Below are 23,520 nucleotides of genomic sequence, written 5' to 3'. Positions count from 1 at the left end.
ATTACTGATACGAATTTATGGAGATGTCAGTGTTCCATAAGGGCTTGTGTTCCATTAAATATGGTAAATGATTGAAAGGACATTGTGTTGTATGCATCTTCAAAGTACCTAACAGATCATACTTGAAAAAACAACTTTACTAAGAAACAGCATTCATCATGTAGAAAAAAGTTTGTGTTTCATTTTATTCTGCACTAGAATGAAATTATAAAATTAAAGTCAGAATTCATAATACTTTTAAAACACAAAGTAATTTTGATTCTTGTTAAGCATGGAAGGTTTAAAAGGAGCAGTACCTTCAGTTAGGAACAAATACAGGAAAGTTGGCCTAGCCCCAACTTATTGCAAGCCAAAGTAAATCTTAAATTTAAGTTCTTTGGTGAGGGCTCTGATAGAAGGGTAGCTGGGACATCTTTTAAACCAGAGATTTATAAATTATGCTTCTGGCCCAGCAATTGCCAAAATAAGATGGATAGTCAGAAATTGGGATGTGGAGGTTACAAGTCCAATGAAGTCTAAGGCTACTTTCTAGGAATCTCTGACAAAACATTTACTCCAATATCTGTTTCCAAAACTGGCAAAAGCAGGTGGCAGGTGTCATGTGGTTTCTCTATTTGTGGTCAATTCCCCTTGTGGTTCCTCAGCACTGACAGCTGTTGGACATATTTCTTTCCATTAATATAGTCCCTGAATGTGTCGAGCATTTTTTTAAAACTAAACAAACTCAGGGGCAGCCGATCCATAAACTGCTAAATGTCACCTATCTCTACAACTTCCTGTGGCAACTGTAAAAATTATCCGGTATTTTTTTGTTCTTCATCCAGGTAATATCACAAATCCATGTATCTGAGTATTAGATTTCAGATTTGAATTTCAGATTTAGCTGAAAATTGTGCCAGTGTTGCATGTCTCAGTGTCTCTTTATGTAGCATCCAGGTTGGGATGTATGGGAGTCTGAGCACAGTCTTCAGAGCATCGATTATAAATGAAGAATCTCTTCAGGTTCACTTTTCACAAGTGTAAGAAGTTGCTAGTTATGTGAAGAGTATTTCTTGCTCAAACTTCACCTTCCTTTGCTTAGGTACTGTAGCTAAATGAGAAATACTCAAAGGTGATCTCCAGTTTCTGTATTTATGTACTGTGGGAAACTATCCATAGACCAGACGTTGAGTTCTGACATGAACATTATATCTTCCATTATCAGTAGCTTTGGGCTACATGATTTGTATGTAGCATTAAATTTGTCTCTTAGTGATGTCAAGATGTATTTGAAGAAGTAGTTCTGGAAGAGGAAAATTAATGCCTTTATAATCTTTCTTCATATACATGATTATTTAGTGAAGGTGCTCTTAGGATGAGATTATGTTTATTTGATTTTTACTTCCGCCATTTTTTTATGATCCCAGCTTGTGTCTGTGATGACCATCCTTGTGAAATCTATGCAAAATAAGAAAGCAGGAGAAAGGTTCAGGTACTTTAAAAATTAAACTTCACTGCTGTGTTATGTAGAGAGAAATGTGACTGTAACCAGATGTATTGGTTTTATGCAGGGTTGTTTTTTTTTTTAATGATGGTTTCATATTATGCTATCAAACTTCAAAGTTTATTATGAAGCCTACAAAAAATACATTTTTCCAAATGACAGAACAAAAACTCAACTCCATACCTGTCCTGCTTTTTTTTTGTATTTCTCATACTAATAATTCATAATGTATATAATACTTTTATTTGTTGTTTGTCAAATCCTGCTGTGTTACCTTTGTGTTGTGTGTTAAAATCAGTGGAAACAGTAATGGTTCAGGGAGAGGAGCAAGGTGTATTGAAGAAAATGTTAGTGTTTAAGCAAATCTGGTTTGTACTTTTCATCACACAATGGATTCCTTTTTTACAGTTACTGGTTTAACTTTAGAAATTCACAGCCTCTCATATTTTCCTTTTACTGATGAAAGAATGTCGTGACAATATTGAAGGCTGCTGTACAATAGGAACAAAAATTTTGTTTTACTAAATATAACAAACTCTGACCAACACTGACGTACTCACTTGGTTGCTTTCTAGTTCAGTTACAAAAATAACCCAGCAAAGCTTCCTTCTATAAAAGGATTATTCTAGGAAACATTTTCTTTACAAAGAATAAAATATATTCTTCGTTACTACATTTGACAGAAGACATGCAGTATTCTTATCCTGTATTTCCAATGAATTGATGCTCTTTCTTTATTACTAGAATTCAGAGATTATTTTCTTAGAATGATATAAAAACCCCTTCCTTAAGGAATTTGATGGTACATTTAAAAAAAATATTTTCTTTTTATAATGTTCTTCATACTAAAATAAATAATGGAATCTCTAAGGCATGGTGGAAGATATATGGGAAGAGCTTCTACTGTAATGTAAACTGATGCAGTTTGAAGGGATTATACAGTAAAACAGGACTAATCTAGGAAAACACAGCTATAATATTGCTGAATGTTTTCACTTTCAGGCATTTTATAGAATGCTGATGTAGCCAATAAAAGGGCACATTCATCAAAATGCATAATTTAATTCTAAAAAAATCCCACGCCAGTTTAAGCATACAGTACTCAGATTTCACATGAAGGTGAAGAAACCCCTCAGGACATTTAAAATTTATGAGGAGTCTTGTGATTTGATTCATTATGTTGACAATATGCACAGCTTCTTTTGAAAATGGATTGGACCAAAAAAGGTGAACAGACATGGTTGTAATAGCTCTTTCCATAGTGTGTGCTGAATTATGAGAGTTACTTCTGGTTATACGTTACCCAGGAGGACTGTTTAATGTGCTTGGTTATATAGATCTGCAAATTTTTAGCTGTGGGCTGGTATCCATATTGAGCCATAAATTTATAGTTGATGTATTGCTTTCTAGACAGACATCTCGGTACTCTGACAGAATTAAGGGAGAGAATTGATTTCCTGCTAACTAAGACACATTTTGGTTTAAAGTATAATAAATGGAAAATGGAGTCTCTATACGAAGGAGATATATGTTGTAAATATTGCATATAGAAAGAAGATTTTTTTTATAATTATAGATTTACATATAGATACGGAAAGATACCTTCTGAATTAAAACATCTATAATCCTTTTACCATTTGAATTTTGATCGACAGAAACATTTCTGCTAACATATTTTTGACTGCTGTGGCTTCATCTCTATTCTGACAATATACCATACTATCAGAATGTACTTTTAGATTGTTTTGAGCTTGTATTAATTTCTGAGGTGAATATTCATGAGTTAGCGGTCTCATACGCTTGTAAGTACCATAACAAAAAAAATGCTTCATAGAAAAAAAAACCCACAACCCAAACTGGTGATTGTTTATCAGCTATGTACCAGCACAAGTCTGAGGCTAATTCACTAAGATGCAGAGCAAAATCTTTTATGAACTGAAGCAGCTTTTTTTTTTTAATCAGCAGTTAAACTGCCAAGCAAGTCTGTTTAATTTCACTTCCACCCTGTGAAAAGCAGCTGCTGGTTTAGCATTTTCATGGTACTAATATAACAAAGGAGGAAAGAAACTACCTCTGCTGGCAGAGTAAGGAAAACTTTGCTGTGTTATTTCAACTTAATTTATATTTGAAATTACATCCTGGTTCAGAATTAAAAAAACCCTCAGACTCCCCTTCTCTCCTCTCTCCCCCATGCACTCTTCCTCTTTTTTTTCTCACCTCTTTTTCTGTGTTGTTTTTGCAGTGAAGAAAGCGCTGTGTAAAGTTTAATGAACTTGGATCATTCCTCATCAGAGTGAGATTTATCCTGGAGGATTTCAAGCCACATTTTTCCTTTAGAACTGTTTACTATAAACTTTTTCAGTTGACATGAAATAACATATATCTTCCTTGAAGATAAAGGAAACATTTTTCTGTAAATATTGTTTTCCAATTGTAGTCTGATTTTGTGTCAGAGCTGTGTTGCTATGTAGAAGAAACATTCCACCCATCTAGTTTTTATTTTCCATGTGAATTTTTCATTTAATTATCTTGTTACTGTATACATATATAGCTGAAATTATATATTTACTCTAAAGTAAAGGAAGCAGTTGCCATCTTATAGTGTTTTAGCTACTTGGTTAAAGCTACATGCCCATTTTTTTCTAGCAAATAATAGAAAATATGTGCCATAATTTGGATTTTCTGTTCTTGGGGAAGAATTTCCTTCATGATAGCTTTTATAATTATTCAAGATACCTATAGCTGAAGAACTGTACTAAACAAATTTTTAGGATGGTGTCAGAAATACGTGTTTGTGTGTGTAAGGAACTTTCTGAAGATACTTAGGTACTGCTGAAGAAACAAACATCTTTGTTTTGAAGAATGGCATAATTTTTTACAGTTTAATGTAGGGAATGTGGTGTTTTAGAAATTTAGAAATTCAGAAGATGAGGTTTGTACCCCAGGGAAGTCACCAAATTCACCAAAGAATTCGGCCTGGGTGATAGCCAGGCTAAAACTCTGCATAGATTTGGGAGTGTATGCTGAATACTTTAGATACTTAAGTAACACAAAGCTGTCCAGTCTAACTGGGCACCGTGCATGTACTCATCTGGTCCTCTCCATACTTTCCTACTGCTGTGCTGACACTTTAAGCTTTTCCAGAGCATTTTTCTTGCCACACCATCTAATTTGATATGTATGATGGATGACTTGGCTCTGGTCCACCAACCAATGGTTGGTAGGAGGATTTATAAAAGGGAACAGACACCATTATGTGGTAGCTCAAATATGCTTCTAAACACAGCATTCAAAGGAACCCCACCTGCAAACATAGCTCCATTATTTCTTTCATCATGTGACACCTTTATATGATGGCACTGAAATGAAGTGTAATGCCTAGATTCAGATGTCTGCTGCTGTTATGTGAACCGGGATTTACAATGTCTCCAAGAATTCACACTTTGAGAAGGATAGAAGATTTAACTTCCATACTTCTACACTGGGAGGTTTGATAAACTTGGAAAAAAAAATGTATTTCAGTTGGGAAACAATTGCAAGTGTAGAATTTCGTAGTATGAAACATCGTATGTAGTTGCTTTACTTGTCCACAGTCATTTATATCAGAAAAAAAAATTATGAAAATCACCAAATCAAATAGAAAATAAACTCTCTTAGAATAGAATATCCAAAATAGTGAGATGTGAGGTGATGCTACTTTTTTCCTACTGTCATGCAAATTAGTCTTCAAAACTGTCAAGGATTTCTTAATTTTTTTATATTACCTTCTATTTGGCAGTATCCTTATTTATTTAACTAAAACCTGCAGAATAATACACTGTCTCATAACACAGAAAGAAAATGAGTGAAAAGCGAAATCACATTGCTGTTGATGTAAGTTGGTAGAATCAGTGGCAGTTAAAAAACAAAGTTCTTTGTTAAGAAATCACTATGATATTAAATGCTTATGCATTGCTACCAGAGTTGGCATGTTAATGTAGAGGTATCTAGAGCTGCCAATGGATTTGATTATTTGTGTTGTAGCACTTATGTCCAGAATATGTCTTCTGAAAATCCATCTAATCCTGGTGGTATATAAATTTTCTTAGTATTTAACTTCTATCAGTAAAGCTTCTATGGGAATGTCCACATTTGGTAACATGGCCGAAGCTCCCTATCACCTGAAACTTGTGTGCTGAAAGGCTCATGATACATAATGAAACCTGCTCAAGATCAATGAATTGGATACTCTCCCACTTCCTATGGGGTGCAGTCATTAGGTTTTCTTTAGACATCTATCAAAAATTTAGAGAATTTCAGCCAGCTCTCCTGCCTTGTTTATGAATGTCTGACTCTGAAACCAATCTACTGTTTTTCCTCACAATAACTTTTGTATCTCATACTTCAGGAAATCCACCTTCCTGTGAACCTGTTCAGCCAATCCACCCTTTTTTCTTTCTCCTAATCATGTATATCGTTTTTCAGCATGGGCTTCCAGTTCTCATATTCCTAGCGACCATTTTGTTTCTGTGGTCAGATAGTTTTGTCTCTGGCACTTGAAGCACAGGTGGAAGAACCTTCCTCCTGTTTCTACTGTTTCCTTTCCTAAAGCATTTTCCTCCTCCTTTCCTGACAGCCTTGTTCCTTGTATCTTGACTGCTCCTTGTGCTAGCCTGTGAGCCTGATCTGTGAGGAGAACGAAGGACTGTGTCTGCTCCAGCTGTTGTGACACATTGCTCAGGCCTTTCTCAGCTCTCCTTTTCCTAGAGCAAGGGCATGCATCAGGACAACCCAGCTCAGCTTTAATGAGATGGACAGTGGAAGAAGAGGTTGCAGTCCCTAGTCTTACTTGCATTCAATACATTGGTTGAAATACTACATTACTGTCTTGTAAAGAAAAGACAGAATTTTTCTGGAGCTTCTCATACCCTTCAGTTTATCTTGATACAGTTCATACTAATTCACCCTTATCCTCCAGACATGGAAGTAGTAGAGGATATAATGCTAGTTTTGAGTGAACCTATTTTAAAAATAAAAGGTCACTAGAATCTTGATATATCAACACATTTTTTCTATTTTTATATTTTTCTGTTCTGGGATTTACTGAACAAGATTTAAAGCTTTAGAATTTCTAAAAGACTGTATTATCTCTGCTCATCATGACACACACACACACACAAAAAAAAAAAACAAACCAACAAAAAAAGCTTACCTAGTTCTGTTTTAGCTATTTTAGCCACCTTAGTTTGGGGTCATATAATCCTTAACATTAAGTCTTTACTCTGATATCTCAATTTTAGTTGTCTTCTATATTAATGCTTTGATTCTAGTTATGTTTTTAAAGCATTTTCCAGAAATAACATTTGCCTGAGATTGTCTAAATGCAGCTCTGAATTCATAAGGCTTTCTTTTATTTCTAAGAAGTATCTGTTTCCAGGTTGGGTCTTGCAGGCATCACCTCTAAGCAGGTTTGCAGTGATGTTATCTACTAATTTTTTTAGTGCACTGTACATATGTATGCTTGCTAGACGTGACTTTTTCTCCTTACTCTGAGTTGGCAGCTCTTGGCTGCATCACCTGAAGTTGTACATTGTTTTGAAAATACTCTGCATGGTCCTACATCCCATATGCCTCTTATCTCATGCTATTTCTGGCAGCATTTCCTTTGTGAGGGTTCTCCTAAGGTTTTACTTTGTATTAGTCATTTTTTTTTTTTAATTCTGTAGCCAAAGTAAGTATATTTGTAGTTTTGTTGTTTTGCTTTGTTTTGTTTTGTTTTCTTTTTTGGGATTTTCTTTTTGTCCTGAGTTATTTCTGCAGCCTGCTATATCACATATCACTTTTCCAAGTGTGAAGTCATATCTTTTGTTAGTCCCTTGCCCCTCGCCCTCCACCCTGCCGCTTTGGATATCTGAACTGAATTAGTATCTGATCTGTTATAATGAAATCTGCCAAGTGCCTTAATTGTAAGTCTGAATTATTAGTTTAAAATGAATAAAAGATTCTTCAAGGAATTCCTTCACTTTTTGCAGTTTCATTTGCAATCTTTCAAAAGTGTCTCTTTTGGGGGTTTCAGTATTATTGCAGTTTCAGTTCAGAGCTCGTGCTTTCAGTCTGGCTCTGGAAATTGGTTAAATCATCAGTAGGTACAGGTTCAGCAAAAATAAAAAAAGTAATTATCAGTGAAATTTATTTTTTACTTCAGGTGGTTGCCAGCTTTTCCCATGCAGATGTCAGATACTTACTTGATTTTATTCCTGTGATTCATCAACGTAACATTGGTTTTGACTTGTTAGTGGCCTTTAGTTCCTGTACTACCATTTTTCTCTCTCTTTCATTCTTCAGGGCCTGGCTTCCTTCTCTGATAATCATAAAGTAGTTTAGGTCCTAACTGTGGAGTTTTGGATTTATAACTTTGGAGTTTTGTGGTTTAAACACCTGCTTGAGGCAGAGATAACATTAGATCATGTTGTTCAGGGGTTTAATGAAGTATTTTGAGTATCTCCAGCGATGAAGATCACATAATATGGTGTGAGTACTAGTCTGGTATTATGTAGCACTGTGATGTATGTCTGTTTCTTTGTTTTAAGAGAGGAACAAAAGAAATATTGAAAGAGCAAGTGTTAGTGAAGTTCAAGCCGCCTAGCTGAGAGTCTATGATGTAGGGAGATCCTAATTTTCTTGGCTGGTTGCTTGAGAAGGATTGGTATGTATTTCTGAAGTTGCCTACATTGATGTGTCTCTAGAGAAAGCGACAGTAATTCTGCTGGAACTGTAGGTATGACAGATAGAATACAACTCTCCATGAGTGAAATGGACTGTACAGCCAGAACCTTACCATTATGTAAGGAACATATTAAAAAAAAAAAAAAAAAAAAAAAGCTTTTCTTTGGTAGGAAATCAATCCCTTTGTATTCTTTTTGTCTTACTATATGATTAGATTTTTCTTTAAGTTCTTTGTTCAGTGATAGTAGCCATTTTACTGTATTTGAACTAATGTATTCAGGTCACATATTTTAGTGTTACTGGGAATCTTAATTTTCACAATATCAGTCAGATGTTATATATTTGACCAAATGAATATTGGTGTTATGCAGAGATGCAATGTGGGATGGCAAAGGCTCCTTGATTTAAAAATAGATGTATAGTCCAGGAAGAGGTAGAGAATAGTATGTGAGTGGGGAAGCCTTGTGCTTACCTCCTTGAGGAAGAAAGTGTTATATTTGCTCAGTGATAAGTACAGAGTTAATAAATGCTGTGTAGGAATTGAAAATAATTCTTATCTACCATTTCAAATATTTTTAGTACTGTTTGGAAATTAAGACTATTCTTGAAGGACAGATGGCAGCTGCATACAAAGCACTTTCTGAACTGTTTGCTGCCTCAGGCACTATGATAAAATAGGAGAGTTGACAATATGTACTGTATTATCCTTTCATGGAATAATAATTGCTTCTTGCAGGTTGATTCTATAGGTGCTTCATTTTATATAGATAGTTCAGATGTAAGCTATTATGTTTTCATAACAAAAAGCACCGGTTCTTGCCTATGTCATTTAAATGTTTGAGAGTAGCTTTATAAGCAGGATTTGGAAGTTAAAGGTTGAAACTTTTTTCCTTAACGTTTCAGTACTGACTACTCTGCTTCTGTCTTCATGTGGCTATAATGTTTTGGTTTCACTGTAAATGATGAGCATATTGAATATTCCAATATTTGAATGTATTATAATTGTATGAGTGTCTCATCCTTGCTTAGAACATGTTCAGTTTTCATATACATTTATACCTATGCCCTAATTTTGATAGCTCCATCCCATTTTAACTTTCTATTATTGATAACCCAAACTTACGTGCACAGTATATGCTTCATGAAACAGTGGGAATCACTTTAAAAAAGCTGTTTCTAAAGATAACTTGTACTTACTACAGCAAACCCAGGGAAATGATAGGCAACTCTTTGTGCTTGGTTCATTTACACAAGCTGTTCAGTGAAGGCTGCTTTGACATTTCAGTGAAATGTAAGACCAGAAGGAAAGATCGCTGATATAATTAGATATTAAGCCTTTTTAGATGGGGCCTCCTGTCCCCAAAGACCTGCTTATGATTGCAAATACTCTTTATAGTGACTAAAAATGAGCTCTGCAAGCACATATGAGACCTACCATGCTATAGTTTCCAGAAAATTTGCAAAATTTCTACAGTCTCTGAATGTCTCACCAGGTCAATAATGTTAGCTGGATGGGCATATACTGCCAGGAATTTTTATTCCTTTTTCTTTCCTGTTTTAAATATTAACCATACTGCATGCAGATCCCTTTCATATATTCAGTTTTTCCTTGTTCTTATATTATGGACATTCACTATAAGACACTTAGCAAGTTAGAGAAAGCAGTTCAAGAATATTTTTTCTTGCCTTTATAAAGCTTGGTCTCTCTAAATAAATTCTGAACTTCCCATGTTGCCTACTGACAAATACTGTGCATAAGCAACTTGTATTATTGTAGATCACTGAATTAATTTTTAAAATGCCAATTGACATGATTCCCTTAGGGAGTTGTAAGTTGCAGCCTTATATTATGTTCTAGCACAAATGTGAAAATTCAGTGTTTTAGAAGGGAAAGCATTTGTAGTGCAGAAACAGTTTAACATGAATCAGGTCATGCTTTTCTAGCATTTAAATTCTAATAGATGGAAATAGTCAGACTTTCTAGAGATTTTTTACTGTAATTGCATGTTTAACTATCAGGAGAAAATTGGGATTGGTGTCTTTACTTCTGGCACCAAACTTCACAACTGCAGTTGATTGTTTTATTTTGCACAATCAAAAATGGGAGTTAAAGTACTAATAATGGATGCAGCTTAGTTCAGTCCAGACATAAGGATACTAAATACAGGAAGAGAAGTAGCCAAAGGTAAGCTATCCAGAGCTTATTTGTGTGACTGATTTTTGGTTGGAAAGATCTATGGGATGGTACTGGTATTTGTTATATCTTGCTGATGTATGGCATGTGTTCTGTTTCCGTCAAATAGTACAAAACAAAGCACTGTATATAAGAGATAATTAACCAATAAAATGGGCTTTTCACTTAATTATAACACTGCCCAGTAGCAGTGCTGCACTTAATGGCTTGTCAGCAAGTTCTCTGTATTCCTCGTGCGCTGAAGTTTATAAAAACAGTAATTTTTTTTTTATAGAATTGTGAAATGTAATATTCAGTTTATGAGTCTGAAAGCAGGGTTGCTGTATTTGGCCTGTCCTCCATTATAGAAACCCTCTAACAATATCTTGTCTACTTGAAAATTAAAATTTTTTGGGGAGTAATATGGAAGTTACTAGCATTAACAAATAACTTATCGTGAAAATACTATGAGTTTCTACAAGCACAGTTGTATGCCATTGTAACAATTGTATGCCAATGTATCATTCTCATCTTTTCAAGATCAAGATTTTTTTTCCTGTGAGTATGCTCCCCTGTTTACAGTAGGACTTTTTTCACTCAACATAGCAGAGTGATTGTGACCCTCTGAAACTTGTCTGTGATGCTGTTGAGCCATGACTCCTGAATTGGGAATCCTTACCTTAGTGACAGGAAATACACTAAGAAAACATTTAATTGACTAATCGACTTTTAACAAGCTAGGGTAAAACACTGGGTAACACGTGATATAGAATATTTTTTTGGCAGCAGGAAGAAAGACTTTATGGTATATTGGTGTCGTGGTTTAGGCCTGATTGGCAGCCAACCACAATGCAGCAGCTCTCTCTCCCTTCCCCTCCGGCAATGAGAAGGGAAAGAGAGCCAGGCTTGGGGTTCAAGATAGGACTGGGATGGGGGAAAATCCCCCTTTTATGATCACGAGCAAAAGGCAGACTCGTTAGGGGAAGAAAAAAAGAACATACATTTATTACAGACACTAACAACACATAACAGAATAAGACAGTGAGAAGCATTGCCACATCTTGAGAACACCTTCCCCCCACCCCTCCCTTCTTCCCAGGCTCAGCTCTGCTCCTGATATCTTTACCTCCTCCCCCAGTGGCGCGGGGGCAGGGAATGGGGGGTGCAGTCAGTGCTGCCACTTAATGATAATTGGGTCATTATCCAATTCACATCTCTAGTTTGTATGATTGTGCCCTTGAATAAGTAGAATTCTTTCTAGCATTCTCCAGCGAGAGGTTATATTAATAATACATATTTCATAATAATTTTACATTTTTTGTCCAAGATCATTCAATTTTTTTTTTTAGAGTTTGATTTCACAGCTTTTTATCTGCATATGAAGTTTTTAATGGCACCATAGCATGTCAGGATACCATAAACTACTTTATGTTGAACTTTAAAATCTATTTTATATGTCTTTTTGGGTTACATGGTTAATGATGGGTTAAAAGCTAACACCAGTTGAGGGAAGAAGAGGAGGGGGGGGAAATGCTTTCTTTGCATTGTTCAGACAGCACAGTGAATTTACATGAGAATTTTATCAGCATTCTTGGTGAAATGCCTACTCTGAACAAATTCCCCACAGATATAAATTTTTTGGACTGGCTTCTTTATCTTTTTTTTTCTTTTGAGATAGTGGCTTAAAAGGATAGATCTGCCTTTTATATCTAGAGAGTGATGCCTTGAGACTTACTTGCCATATATTTCAGTCTGTCCAGCTGTTGAAAGTAAAGACCAGTTCTGCAGACAGCTTTGACTTGTACTAGGGGTGAGGTCAAGACAAAGAACTGGGGAGAGTAGCCACTTCTTTGACCATCATTTTTACTGTAGTTAGTGGAAATTACTCAAAATACTCCATACTCTGAGCATAAGCCTGCCTACGTATAAGAAACCTAAAAAAATGGGACATTTTTGTTAAGGCAAGTGTCCATGTCTTTGTATCTTCATTAAGCTGAAAGACATAGATCATAGGATCATATCCTTGATCTGTTGGGTAATTCGGGTTGGAAGGGACCGCAGGAGGTCCAATCTCTTACTCAAAGCAGAGCCAACTATGATGTCAGACCAGGTTCTGCTGGGCTTTATCCAGTAGGGTCTTGAAGACTTCTGAAGATTGATACTGTATAAACTCTCTGGGCAGCCTCTTCCACTGTCTACCTATCCTCACTGGGAAAAAGTTTCTCTTTATATTCAGTCTGAACCTGTCTTGTTTCAACTTATGCCCAGCATCTCTTGTCCACCCACCGTGTACCAGTGAGAAGAGCCTGACTGTGTCTTCTTGATAAGTTTGTAGTTATTGGCATGCTGTTAAGTCTGCTTGGAGCTGTCTCTTCTCCAGGCTGAGCAAGCTTGTTCCCTTAGGTTGTCTTTGCAGGGCTAGTGCACCAGCCTCTGATCAGCTTGGTGGTCCTCTGCTGAACATGCTCCACTTTATGTCTTGCCTTTTTCTTGAGGCTCAGAACTGGAGACAGAATTTTTAGTTTCCCTGTCTATGAGTATATCAGCCGATCCCCATGATTGATGTCATCTGCAAAGTTGATAAGAAGGCACTCTGTCATGTCCAGGTCAGTGATAAAGAAGTTGAACAGGATGGGATAGACACCTGCAGTAGTTCAGTTGATACTGTAAAGTATCACAACAAAACCCTCTAAGACTCAGTTTTGAAGTTTAAAAGTCAGGCATACTTTATTGCAGCCCTGGATTCATGGGGGATTCCTCCACCTATCATGCATACTGTATGTTGCATCAGTCAAAGCTTATATTACCCTGTTATATACATATGCATCAGATTTCCCAGAAGGATGCTACATATTCACTACATTTCTTGCAACTAATTATCATATTTACATAGTCATTACACATGCGCTTGGAGTCTCCTAGGTTCTTCTGTGGGGATCTTGGTCTTCGGGAGGTCATTTTGAAATGTCCTTTGGTTGAATCCTTCTTTAGAGCATTGCAGTGCAGATCAACCTATTAGCAAATTCTTTTCTCTTTGGTTATCTAGTCCTGTTCGGTTTCTAGCCACAGTGTTTGCTTTCTCATCCTTGAGGTTACAAGATCAGGATGTTTGTCATCCAGGACTCTGATAAGGCAGGCTAGCATGACTGAGAAACAACTTGTTTGGTGATTGCCTTATCATCTGCTGTCAGCAATTTTGCAATGGCCAGCAGTAGGTATCACAGTTGTTACTGGCGCTTGGGGCAGAGTACCACCCATGAAACACTACTCTTTGACTATGATCATCCAACATTTTTTTTGGTAATCTGTTTGATTTTCCACCCATCCAGACTGCAATCTCCTGGCATGGATACAAGAATATTGTGAGAGACAGTGCTTCTCATGAGAATCAAGAAAAATTGCTTGAACGTTATTGACTTTCATGTTCCTTTTCAGAGTTAGAAAAACTTCAGTTAATATTATTATAGTAAGGCTTGCAGGTATAATATAGCTTAATATATTTTTTAGTGCAATTAAAAGAGATCTTCTGGGTAGATGACTAAGTTGCAAGTCATTAACCTAAACTCAGTAAAGTCAAATAGAGGATAACTATTGGTTTGCCTTGGAGATACTTGGAATTGTTTTTCTTCGTAGATCTTTGCTTAAATTTCCACGTCTTACCAGAAGATTTTTAAAACCTATGTTTTCTGAATTGGATGTTTGGAGATGACCTGGCAAAAAGGAAAACTAAAAAATATGTTTATTTAAAGTGAAGTTTTAATCTATAAAGAAGAATTGCAAGACTGGTAACCAGTATGTAGGGTAATAGTGTGGTTAGTGTAATTTTTTTTTTTCTAAATTGAGAACAGTGGTCTATTCTACTTAAAAGCCAGTAATCAGTATCTGTAAGGATCTTTGCTGGTTTTAATGTGAGTAGAACACTGTACTCTTTACATAACTTTGAATAAATTAATTGTGTGGGCTTTGTTCTAGCACATGATGAGGACAGAATCAAATGATTGCACTAGGATGCATGTTTGCATGATTGTTAGAAGTTTTTTGTTGTATTTTTGGTTTGTGGATTTTCTATTCCTTTTCCCCTTCAGACAGAACCTACTGTACGATGTAGCATGATTTCATGTCTTGATTGGTTCTGTTCTCTGTGGAGAAAATGCTGAGGACTACATTAAGAGATGTTTTGTATAATGTGAAAACTGAAGTCTGACATTCTAAGCTGCAAACATGATCTTCAAAACCTAGAAAAAAATCATTCTGCTTGGTGTAGTGTGGGATTTTATGTTTTACGTACTACATCAGCAAAAAAAAAAAAAAAAAATCATTGTTTGCCAAAGTGTCTGAAAAGGTACTGTTACTTAAAGGCAGTGGTGGGTCAGGTAGCTCTTGTACTGTTGCATGGCACCTGGAGTTCTCAGGACAGGGAGTAGTAGTGGCAGGTATTGACAAATTACATTTGTATTATTGAAAAAATTGTGGTTTTCTTCCTTTAGGTCCCAGCATCATGAGGATGACATAGGACTCCTCTCTTTTTCAGTAAATTTCAGAAGTTGCAACTTCATATATTTTGCCTTCTGGTTTGTTACAGGAGTGACACCAGAGGGGGTAAAATGGATGTCTGTTCTGGGCAAGAAAATCCAAATGGAAACACTAAATTGTTTTAGAGTGTGGTTAGCATACATTTTCATGGGCCTAGAAGAAAACCTAAGGATTTGGGTCTTGATATAACTTTTGATCGCATATATTGTACAGATTTGAGAAGCGTTGTGCAATTTCCAAATACACTTTGTTCTTTTTCTTTTTAAAGGCTTTTGTGTCTGTCTGTACTATTCATATAATAATAATAACAACAACAACAACAACAACAATTCAATAAAATAATAAACTTAATCAACTATACTGTGTTCAGCCGTTTATCTCTTTGAGCCTGAGACAGCTTCAAGGAACTCAATATTTGTCATATTCCCCCCCACCCCTCCAGCATTTTCACCCAACAGCAAGAAAAAGTAGTAAATGTGACCTGTACATATACATATATATACATTTGTCTATACATATATATGTAAGAATTATTAGTAATTTCACATTATGAAATACTGTACAATTATCGATGCATTTCTAATCTGATAAGTTTATTACCAAGCACACAAAAGCTTTTTGTCTTTTTTTTTTTTTAATTTGGGACAGCTTCTTAAAAAGTCATACTTATCACTGTGCAGCTTTGCATACTAGAATATCCTGCAATTTCCTCCTTTTATTGTAAAGAAACAAAATGTGTACATTCTGTAGTGATATAGAAAAAATGCTTTAAAGCAAGCCTTTCCAGTGTTACTGCTTTTGTAACTATCTTCAAACTACTTTGTGCTATGAGGAACAGTCCTGAATTTTTGGGGTAAATACGGTATGTGGAAACATCATGGTATGTGGAAACTTACTTTATTGTAGCAATTTGCAGGCACATACACTTGATTTGTCTCGGAACATTTTTATCTGTTGAGTTCACAGTTTTTTTCTGGGGGTGTGTGTTTATGTTTTTGTATTATTATTTTAATACTGAAGTGATACGTATTTTAAACCAAGTCAGCTGCGACTTGCTTAAAAATATGCATATATATATTTCACTTGCTGACATTCATTTTGAAAGCTATTGACAGATAACATTAACTCTCACAGTACCTGGTCTAATTCCTGAGGTGTATTGTGACTAAGAGGCATCATTGGTACAAAGTTTCAGCCTTTTTGACAAATGCCATACCTGGCAGACTGAGTTTAAGGTTATTGTCTTTGTTTTAACAATTTTTCAATGCTTGGTTGCTTCCACAGACTTAATAGCGTTTTCCTGGAAGGCTAGTTTTTCATATTTCAAAATATCACACTTCTAACTAATTTCTCCTAATTATGTTGTCTAGTCACAAGAGTGAATTGTGTTTCTCTATTACTAATGCATGAACTGTATGGAAATCGGAGGTCTCTGTCCATCTATAAAATAGAACCAAATCAAGGTGATGATACTTCTATTTCAAAATGATGAGGTTTAGGACTGATCTGATCTAGTAATCAGTATTCCAGATCTAGTATGTGTGTTCTGTGAACTTGACCTGTTTGTAGTATTCACTGAAATTTTAAAAACAAAGTCAGATTCTGTTCAGTAGCTAGATTACATGTGCATGGAATTACTGAATGGATTGTCTGATGATTTCTCTTCTTTGAGTTTTGCTTTTGCATATAGCCTTGGAACTGAAAAGTTAGTAAATTTATTTTTTCAATGTGTTTCTTCCTTTTTTTAAAGTTTGCCCCATGGCAGAGAAGTTATATGGAACATTTCAGTACAAAGGGAATTTTGGGACAGAAATCATAACAAACTAAAAATGATGAAATTTATCAGAAGTTGCAAATATTATGTTAATTAAGACTGAAACCTCTGTTAGTTTACATTTTATTCTGTTACTTTAAATTGGGAGGTGAAAAACACTCATGCAGATAAACATTACAATTGTTAAAGAAAATTTGAAGACTTATAATTGACTTCTCAATTTGAGTTAGCTTTCTGTCATCCTCTGCTTCCTGTGCTGCCTTATTTCTTCTAGAAATTATTAAAATAATAGTTTATCACACGCAAAAGGCAGATCTGACTTCTAGATTTGATTAATATCATCAAAACGATAACCTTTCTCTGTTATGCTGATAAACACTGACATATATATTGTTAAAATATTCAGTAGCTGTTGAAGATAAATTGTTCCGGGAGATCACCTAATTATCCCATTAATTGGGTATTTTCCATTTTTGCTTTGTGACTGTAACAAATAAGAAATGCTGTTTTTTGGACTGCCTTTGTGAAAAACCTGGTTTTATTTATGAAAATGGATATGAAAGGAATTTCTTTGCCTGACTTTATTTCTGCCTTTGTAATTTGGATTCTGTTCTCTGACTGAGGCACCTTAAAGGTAGTAATTATGCTGTTTAATATCAACAGACTTAATTCCTCTTTATTGGCTTTCAATACTTATGTTTGGGAAAGGCATATAAACATCTGTTTGCAATGGTAATGATGGCAAGTCTTCTGTTAATACTTAGCTGTGTAGCTGAAGAGCGGTTAAAGAAATTATGTTTCAGTCAACTCAGATTTAATAAAGGGGAAAAAACCTTATTTGAAGAATGGCTCATTCTTAGCTATTTTTATTTTTTTGTAACAGGATTCTATTTTAATTCTTTGGCATTTAATCATGTCATAGAATCATAGAACGGTTTGGGTTGGAAGTGACCTTAAAGATCACTTAGTTCCAACCCCCTCCAGCCATGGGCAGGGACACCTTCCACCAGACCAGGTTGCTCAAAGCCCCGTCCAACCTGGCCTTGAGCACTTCCAGGTAGGGGGCAGCCACAGCTTCTCTGGGCACCCTGTTCCAGTGTCTCATCACCCTCACAGTAAGGAATTTCTTCCTTAGATCTAATCTAAATCTACCCTCTTTCAGTTTAATCCCATTACCCCTCATCCTGTCATTACACTCCCTGATAGAGTCCTTCCTATCTTTCCTGTAGGCCATCTTTAAGTACTGGAAGGCTGCTCTAAGGTCTCCCTGGAGCCTTCTCTTCTTCAGGCTCAACAAAACCAACTCTCTCAGCCTGTACTCATAGGAGAGGTGCTTGAGCCACTGATCATCTTCATGGCCTCCTCTGGACTTGCTTGAGCAGGTCTATGTCCTTCTTATGTTGGGGGCCCCAGAGCTGGACACAGCACTGCAGGTGGGGTCTCATGAGAACGGAGTAGAGAGGGAGAATCCCCTCCCTCGACCTGCTGGCTACACTTTTCTTGATTCAGCCCAGGATGCGATTGGCTTTTCTGGGTTGCGAGTGCACAGTGCTGGCTCAGAGTCAGTTTTCCATCGACTAATTTCCCCAAGTCCTTCTCCGCAGGGCTGCTCTCAATCCACTCATTGCCCAGCTTGTATTTGTGCTTGGGATTGCCTCGACCCGTGTGCAGGACCTTGCACTTGGCTTTGTTGAACTTCAAGACGTTCATATGACATTCAGTAGGAATTTACAAAAATATCTAGGTTGTAGCTTGACATGTGGTCATTCCTTATCTGCAAACAGACATCAGATACCAAGGGACTAACTTGTCTAATAGTTAAGGTTATTCTTATATAGTTACCCTCCTAATGATATATTTATAAAGTATAGTATTTAACAAATAGGCAGCTATCACCCTGTTGGCAGAATTGTAAAATATCACATCTCCTATATCAGCAAAATGACTATTTAAACTCAGTCATTAACTCAATTACAAGAAAAGGTATTGAATTTTTTTTGATGAATTGAGTCAGTAGCATTTCATTTGCAATATGCATAGAAAACATTCTAAGTATTTCAATTTTCTATCTCAAGTGAAGGAGCAGTTGTTAAAAAACTGTGTAACACCTTGCAGACAAGGAACAAAACCATGTATTTTTTGTAGAATTTTAGTTGCTTCTGTGACTTCTTTCTGGAATTTTGTGTGTGTCCCTGTTAAATTCTACCAGCAGGCACAAATTAATTTTAGCTCCCATCGGTTTCTGTCAAGCAGGTTTCTTTCATAGCCCTCTGATTTAAATGAGACAGTATTAGCATCTTGAGTGCATTTTCTTTTGAAATATAATAGACTTTTGTGAGTTTGGTACATAAATCCTGTTTTTTGAGTGTTGTGAAGTTAGAATACTTGTTGGGGAAAGAATAATAAAATGTGAGACTAGGTAAGCATTGAAACAAATAATCACACTGTTGATAAGGCAAAAATTAAATGCCACAAAAACAAATTACCAAGACTTTCTCTGAAATTAAGCATATATGTCAATCAGGCAGCTGATGATAATTCTTAGTGCTAATATGAGCAAATGTTATAACACAGTTCTATAGGAGGATGTGCTTTCTCTGTGCTTTCCTTAATAATACTTAAACATTTGTCTAGTAAATACACTTTAATGTTTGTCAAGTAATAAATTTTAAAATATTTCATTACATGAACAATGAACCCTTTCATAGTTCAAAGTAATATTAATTAGCATTCTGTGTGAAGAGGCAATTTAGCTGAATTTTCAGTTTTTAATGTTTTCTCTGATTTGTCCAGTTCTTTGTTGTTTATACATTTTAGCCTGAAATTACTGTTTGGGAGGTGTTATGATACCAGGATGTTCGTTTGTGGGTAGGGAATGTGTTCAAAGTCTACATTTTTATCAAATTGTGTCCTTAAATCACTTGGATTACTTGACTTTTTCTTGAAGGATGGAGCGCTGGGCTTGCTGATATGTGTTGGTACCTGCCTTTGTTCATACTTCTGAGCTGATGGGGTTCTGCAGTGTGGCTGTGTCAGGTTTTGTGGGTATAGCATTTCTTCCGGGTGTTAGACACTTGGAGTGCACTCCTTGGCAGCAGGTCCAAAATTTCCTCCCATCCTATTTATATAAAGAGAAGAGTGGATACAGGGGCATGTTCTACATGAGGAAAAAGGAAGTTGACAAAATTCTCTTCCCTCCCCTCTTCCCCTCTTCTGCTGTATTCAGCCATGGTCAAGGATCCAAGCCCCATCCCTGATATGGCATGTATAACCATGGCTTAGGTTTCTGAGGAGACTGCTAAATTGAGGGAGCTGAGAAAATGTCCAATAATGCAAGATAAGGAAGAGAAAATAAGATATGTGGGTTATATTGTGGAGATGGGAATCAGCAATAACTAGGGTTGGAAAACACCACCATGAAAAGGTATACAAACCTAAAGGCAGAAATGGACTCAACAAGAGATGTCAAGTCAGCACCACTAAGGATCATTTCCAGGTAATTCTTTCCAATGTGAATGATAGCAGTTAAGGGAAAAAGGCTCTGTGTGTGTCTTGCCTGGGCGGTAATAATACTAATGCTTAGTCATCTTTTGAAATTGTAGGTATAATTTGTGTGCATTAGCCAATAAATAGCTTTAAATATATTTATTGTTATGTATGTGTTGTATTTTAATAGCATTTTAGGGTTTATTGCTAGCAGTGACATTTTGCCCATGACTGTTGGTACTTGAACAAAGTTACACAAAGGAAGAGGGATTCATACCTTGTTAAAGAGTTAAAATTCATTTTTCCTCAAAATCCAAAGCTCTTTTTTGTGGCCAGTATGGTATGTTACTTGAGCTGACTGGGGGATTTGTGTTCATACAAGCTTCCTATAAAAATATTCCGCTTGAGTTTTGAAAGTTTAATAAATTAAAATTGTATCATTTGCCATACTTCTTTTTCCCCCGGTGGTAATTTGCTATCCGTTATTGTGTAATGTATATTGTACTAGTTCCCATATTGAAAACTGCTTTATTAGCCATTTCTTAAGCAATAGTATAAAGTAAAGTGAAATTGAGCCATAATATTACTGCGCTATCACAGTAATGTGATCATATTCCTTCTGCAGTGGGTGATGGACATAAATCTGTCAATAGCAAAATCTGCAAAATACAAATACAAATCCACATCACTGTATTGATGTGTTTTTTAAGAACTCAGGTCTATCAACCAGCTAGCCTGAATATGTTGAATTTACCTTTGCCGTAGCAGTGAAGAAATCAATTCTGTAGTTTTGCACATAAGTGTCATAAAAATCAGATTTAGGATGTTATTGTGCTGATTTAGAAATAATTGATTTATTATTTACATTGAAGTTGAAAAATATGTATGAATGTGAAAAACAGGTGAAGTAATAGAGAAGATAATTCTGAATTACAAAAAGTCACTTGGACATGGTCCTGGGAAACTGACTGTAGGTGGCTCTGCTTGAGCCAGGGGTGTTGGACCAGATGACCTCCAGAGTTGCCTTTCAACCGTTCTCTCATTCTGATTCTGTGAAAATAAAATTTAGAAGAAACCAAGTGGCCTCCTATCACTACAGAAGTGTTTTCAGATAATGGAGGATTGATTTACTTTTTTATCATCCTTGCACATGTTCCAGTGGGAATGTGAGAAACTCATACTATGTAACACTGGTAAACTGGAGAGATTTCAGAGTAATGACAAAAAAAAGGTTTGTATTTTTTTTTTTTTTTTTAAAAAGCCTTGCAAAGGAAGACAGAAAACCTGAGTTTTGTTAGTCTAGGAAAAAAACAAGATGAGAAGGAAACAGAATTCTTGATGTAAAGAACAAATTGGACAAAATTCTTCCGGGAATAAATCAAGTATTATTGGTTCCACCTCAGTGCAAGAAGGCTTAACTGGATCATCTCCCTCTTTTCCAGACCTCATTTTCTTTGATCTTAACTCATTGCCTTGCTCTTCTATCCAAACGAATTGTGTCACTAAGATAAAAACTGATTATTTACAACAGAGACTTAAGTCCTGCTTTGGTTCATGATTGTAGTTCACTTTAGTTAACCTGGAGAGCTGAAACAGGGCACAAGTGCATGTTGATTGCTGGTTGATAGGTTTCTGTTACTATTCAGTATATGGGGCATGGTTAATCTTAATTATTAATGTCAGATTTTGTGGTTAAAATTATTTTCCAATAGAAGACATGGCAGATGTCATCTTGAATTCTTTGCTTTTAGAAATAATGTTTAAATCACGTAATCTTTGTTGCTTAATGGAAACCTGCTTGCCTGGAGAAGTGTAATAAAATGAAGTGAAACCAAAAATATTTAGGTTGTATGGTGACTGAAGTTGTACAGAACTGCTCATGTTTAACTGCATAACTGTGGAAAGTGACAGCAATTCAGATAAATAGTATACAAATTTAAAAATCAGCTATATATATTAGCCAGGACTCTACTGCTTAATTGGCTTAAAGTATTTTACATTGGATGTGAAGAATACATTTATGTGTTAATACCAATCCTTGTTCAGATGTTTTGCATGTCTTGATGCATCTTAATCTGAACACAGGCTACAGCTTTTGACACTGTTATGGAAGAAGCTCTTTTAATATTTTATTCACTTCATCTTACATTATTTGTAAATCTAAGATCTGTTAGTGTAGCTGACAGAAAAAGAAGGATAGTTTTTCATCTTCATTAATATTTGAGGCGTGTATATAACTCCTAATGGTACCAAAGCAGGAATTGTATAAATTATTTGGCCACAAAAAGAACAAGCTACTTTAATTTCTACTGAGAAAAATCTGAATTTTCCATATACATATTTTAATTAAGTTCTTAGTAGTATGGGCTTTTTTAGGCCTGCTTTAAGAAAGTTAGTTATCAAAACAAGGTTAATAAATCCATTATGGAATTTGTGTACTTTAAAGTTGTGCTTGATTTATAGATGAGATGTAAGAAGCAACTCTGTCTGAAACAGATTATCTAAACCATTGTGTATGAACCAGTGGAGTGAATCAGATATTCATACTGTCTTCTGGAAACTGCATACATGTTGGAAATGTTTCTAATTCCCCTAACTCAAACTATTTATAATTGTAAAGAGCAGAAAGCAGAAGTAAAAACCACAGCAGTAAAAGTGTGTTTGTAAAAAAATGATTAAAATGTTTAGAAGAGGCATGGAAAGTTGAACACTTGGTAGTTTGTCATCTGAATGTGAGGTGAGCGAAGTATGATACAGTATGGCACTAACACAGCTTGGGTGTTGCATATAGTCATTACATCTGTATTTTCATTCTGAACTCCTTTCCAAAGTATTTTACTTTCTTCTGGACCCTTATTTTTCAGTCAGGAGGCTATATTCCTTAAAAATAAAAGTTTTAATAAAAATGATGATTCTGACTATACAGCAATACTTTTCTTTTGTTCCAGGCTTTTTTTTTTTCTTTTGTTCTCTAATCTTAAGTGTATTATTGCCAAGAGTTTTCTGTCTTTTGATCACAGACTTGAGAGGAACCAAGAAAAAGCAGTATTTATGAGTCCAGTAGACATAGCAGAGAGTAAGTTTATTACTGTCTTTTCATGCTATGCTTGTCCAAAAAGCATCAGATTTAAATAAAGCTCATGCTATTTTGATTTGGACAGATTAGTTTCTTTTTAAAAGGCCTGAATATACCTGTTACAATTTTTACTCTAAGTACATTTGGTAAGGACAAAACTTCTAACGTGAATACATGGTCAGGTGGTTAAGCCGACACTGGAATCTGTTGTCTTTGCTTTGACTTCAGAATCAAAGGTATGGCTTTACAAACTGAGTTGTTTAAATTCACAAGAAGATTTACGGTGCTGT

The 23,520-nt window shown here is 35.7% G+C and overlaps 1 protein-coding gene across 4 annotated transcripts in view; it reads left to right on the top strand.

Annotated features, from left to right (window-relative positions):
- The window catches only part of IMMP2L (inner mitochondrial membrane peptidase subunit 2), a 469,876-nt gene that overhangs the window by 33,622 nt on the left and 412,734 nt on the right, over positions 1 to 23,520 (top strand). Inside the window, exon 4 of one of the 4 annotated variants that reach the window (XM_032998775.2) lies at positions 14,944 to 15,113. The exons of the other annotated variants lie outside the window; for them this stretch is intronic. Coding sequence (XP_032854666.1) covers positions 14,944 to 15,019 — 76 coding nt within the window. The 3' untranslated portion in view covers positions 15,020 to 15,113. Of the gene's footprint in view, positions 1 to 14,943; positions 15,114 to 23,520 lie in introns of those variants that run through there. 4 annotated transcript variants of the gene reach the window in all.

Source organism: Tyto alba, unplaced genomic scaffold (genome assembly GCF_018691265.1).
Source record: "Tyto alba isolate M040663 unplaced genomic scaffold, T.alba_DEE_v4.0 Super-Scaffold_2, whole genome shotgun sequence".
Classification (NCBI taxonomy): domain Eukaryota; kingdom Metazoa; phylum Chordata; class Aves; order Strigiformes; family Tytonidae; genus Tyto; species Tyto alba.
Note: the sequence above shows the minus strand (reverse complement) of the source record. Positions and strands in the feature narration are given on the sequence as shown.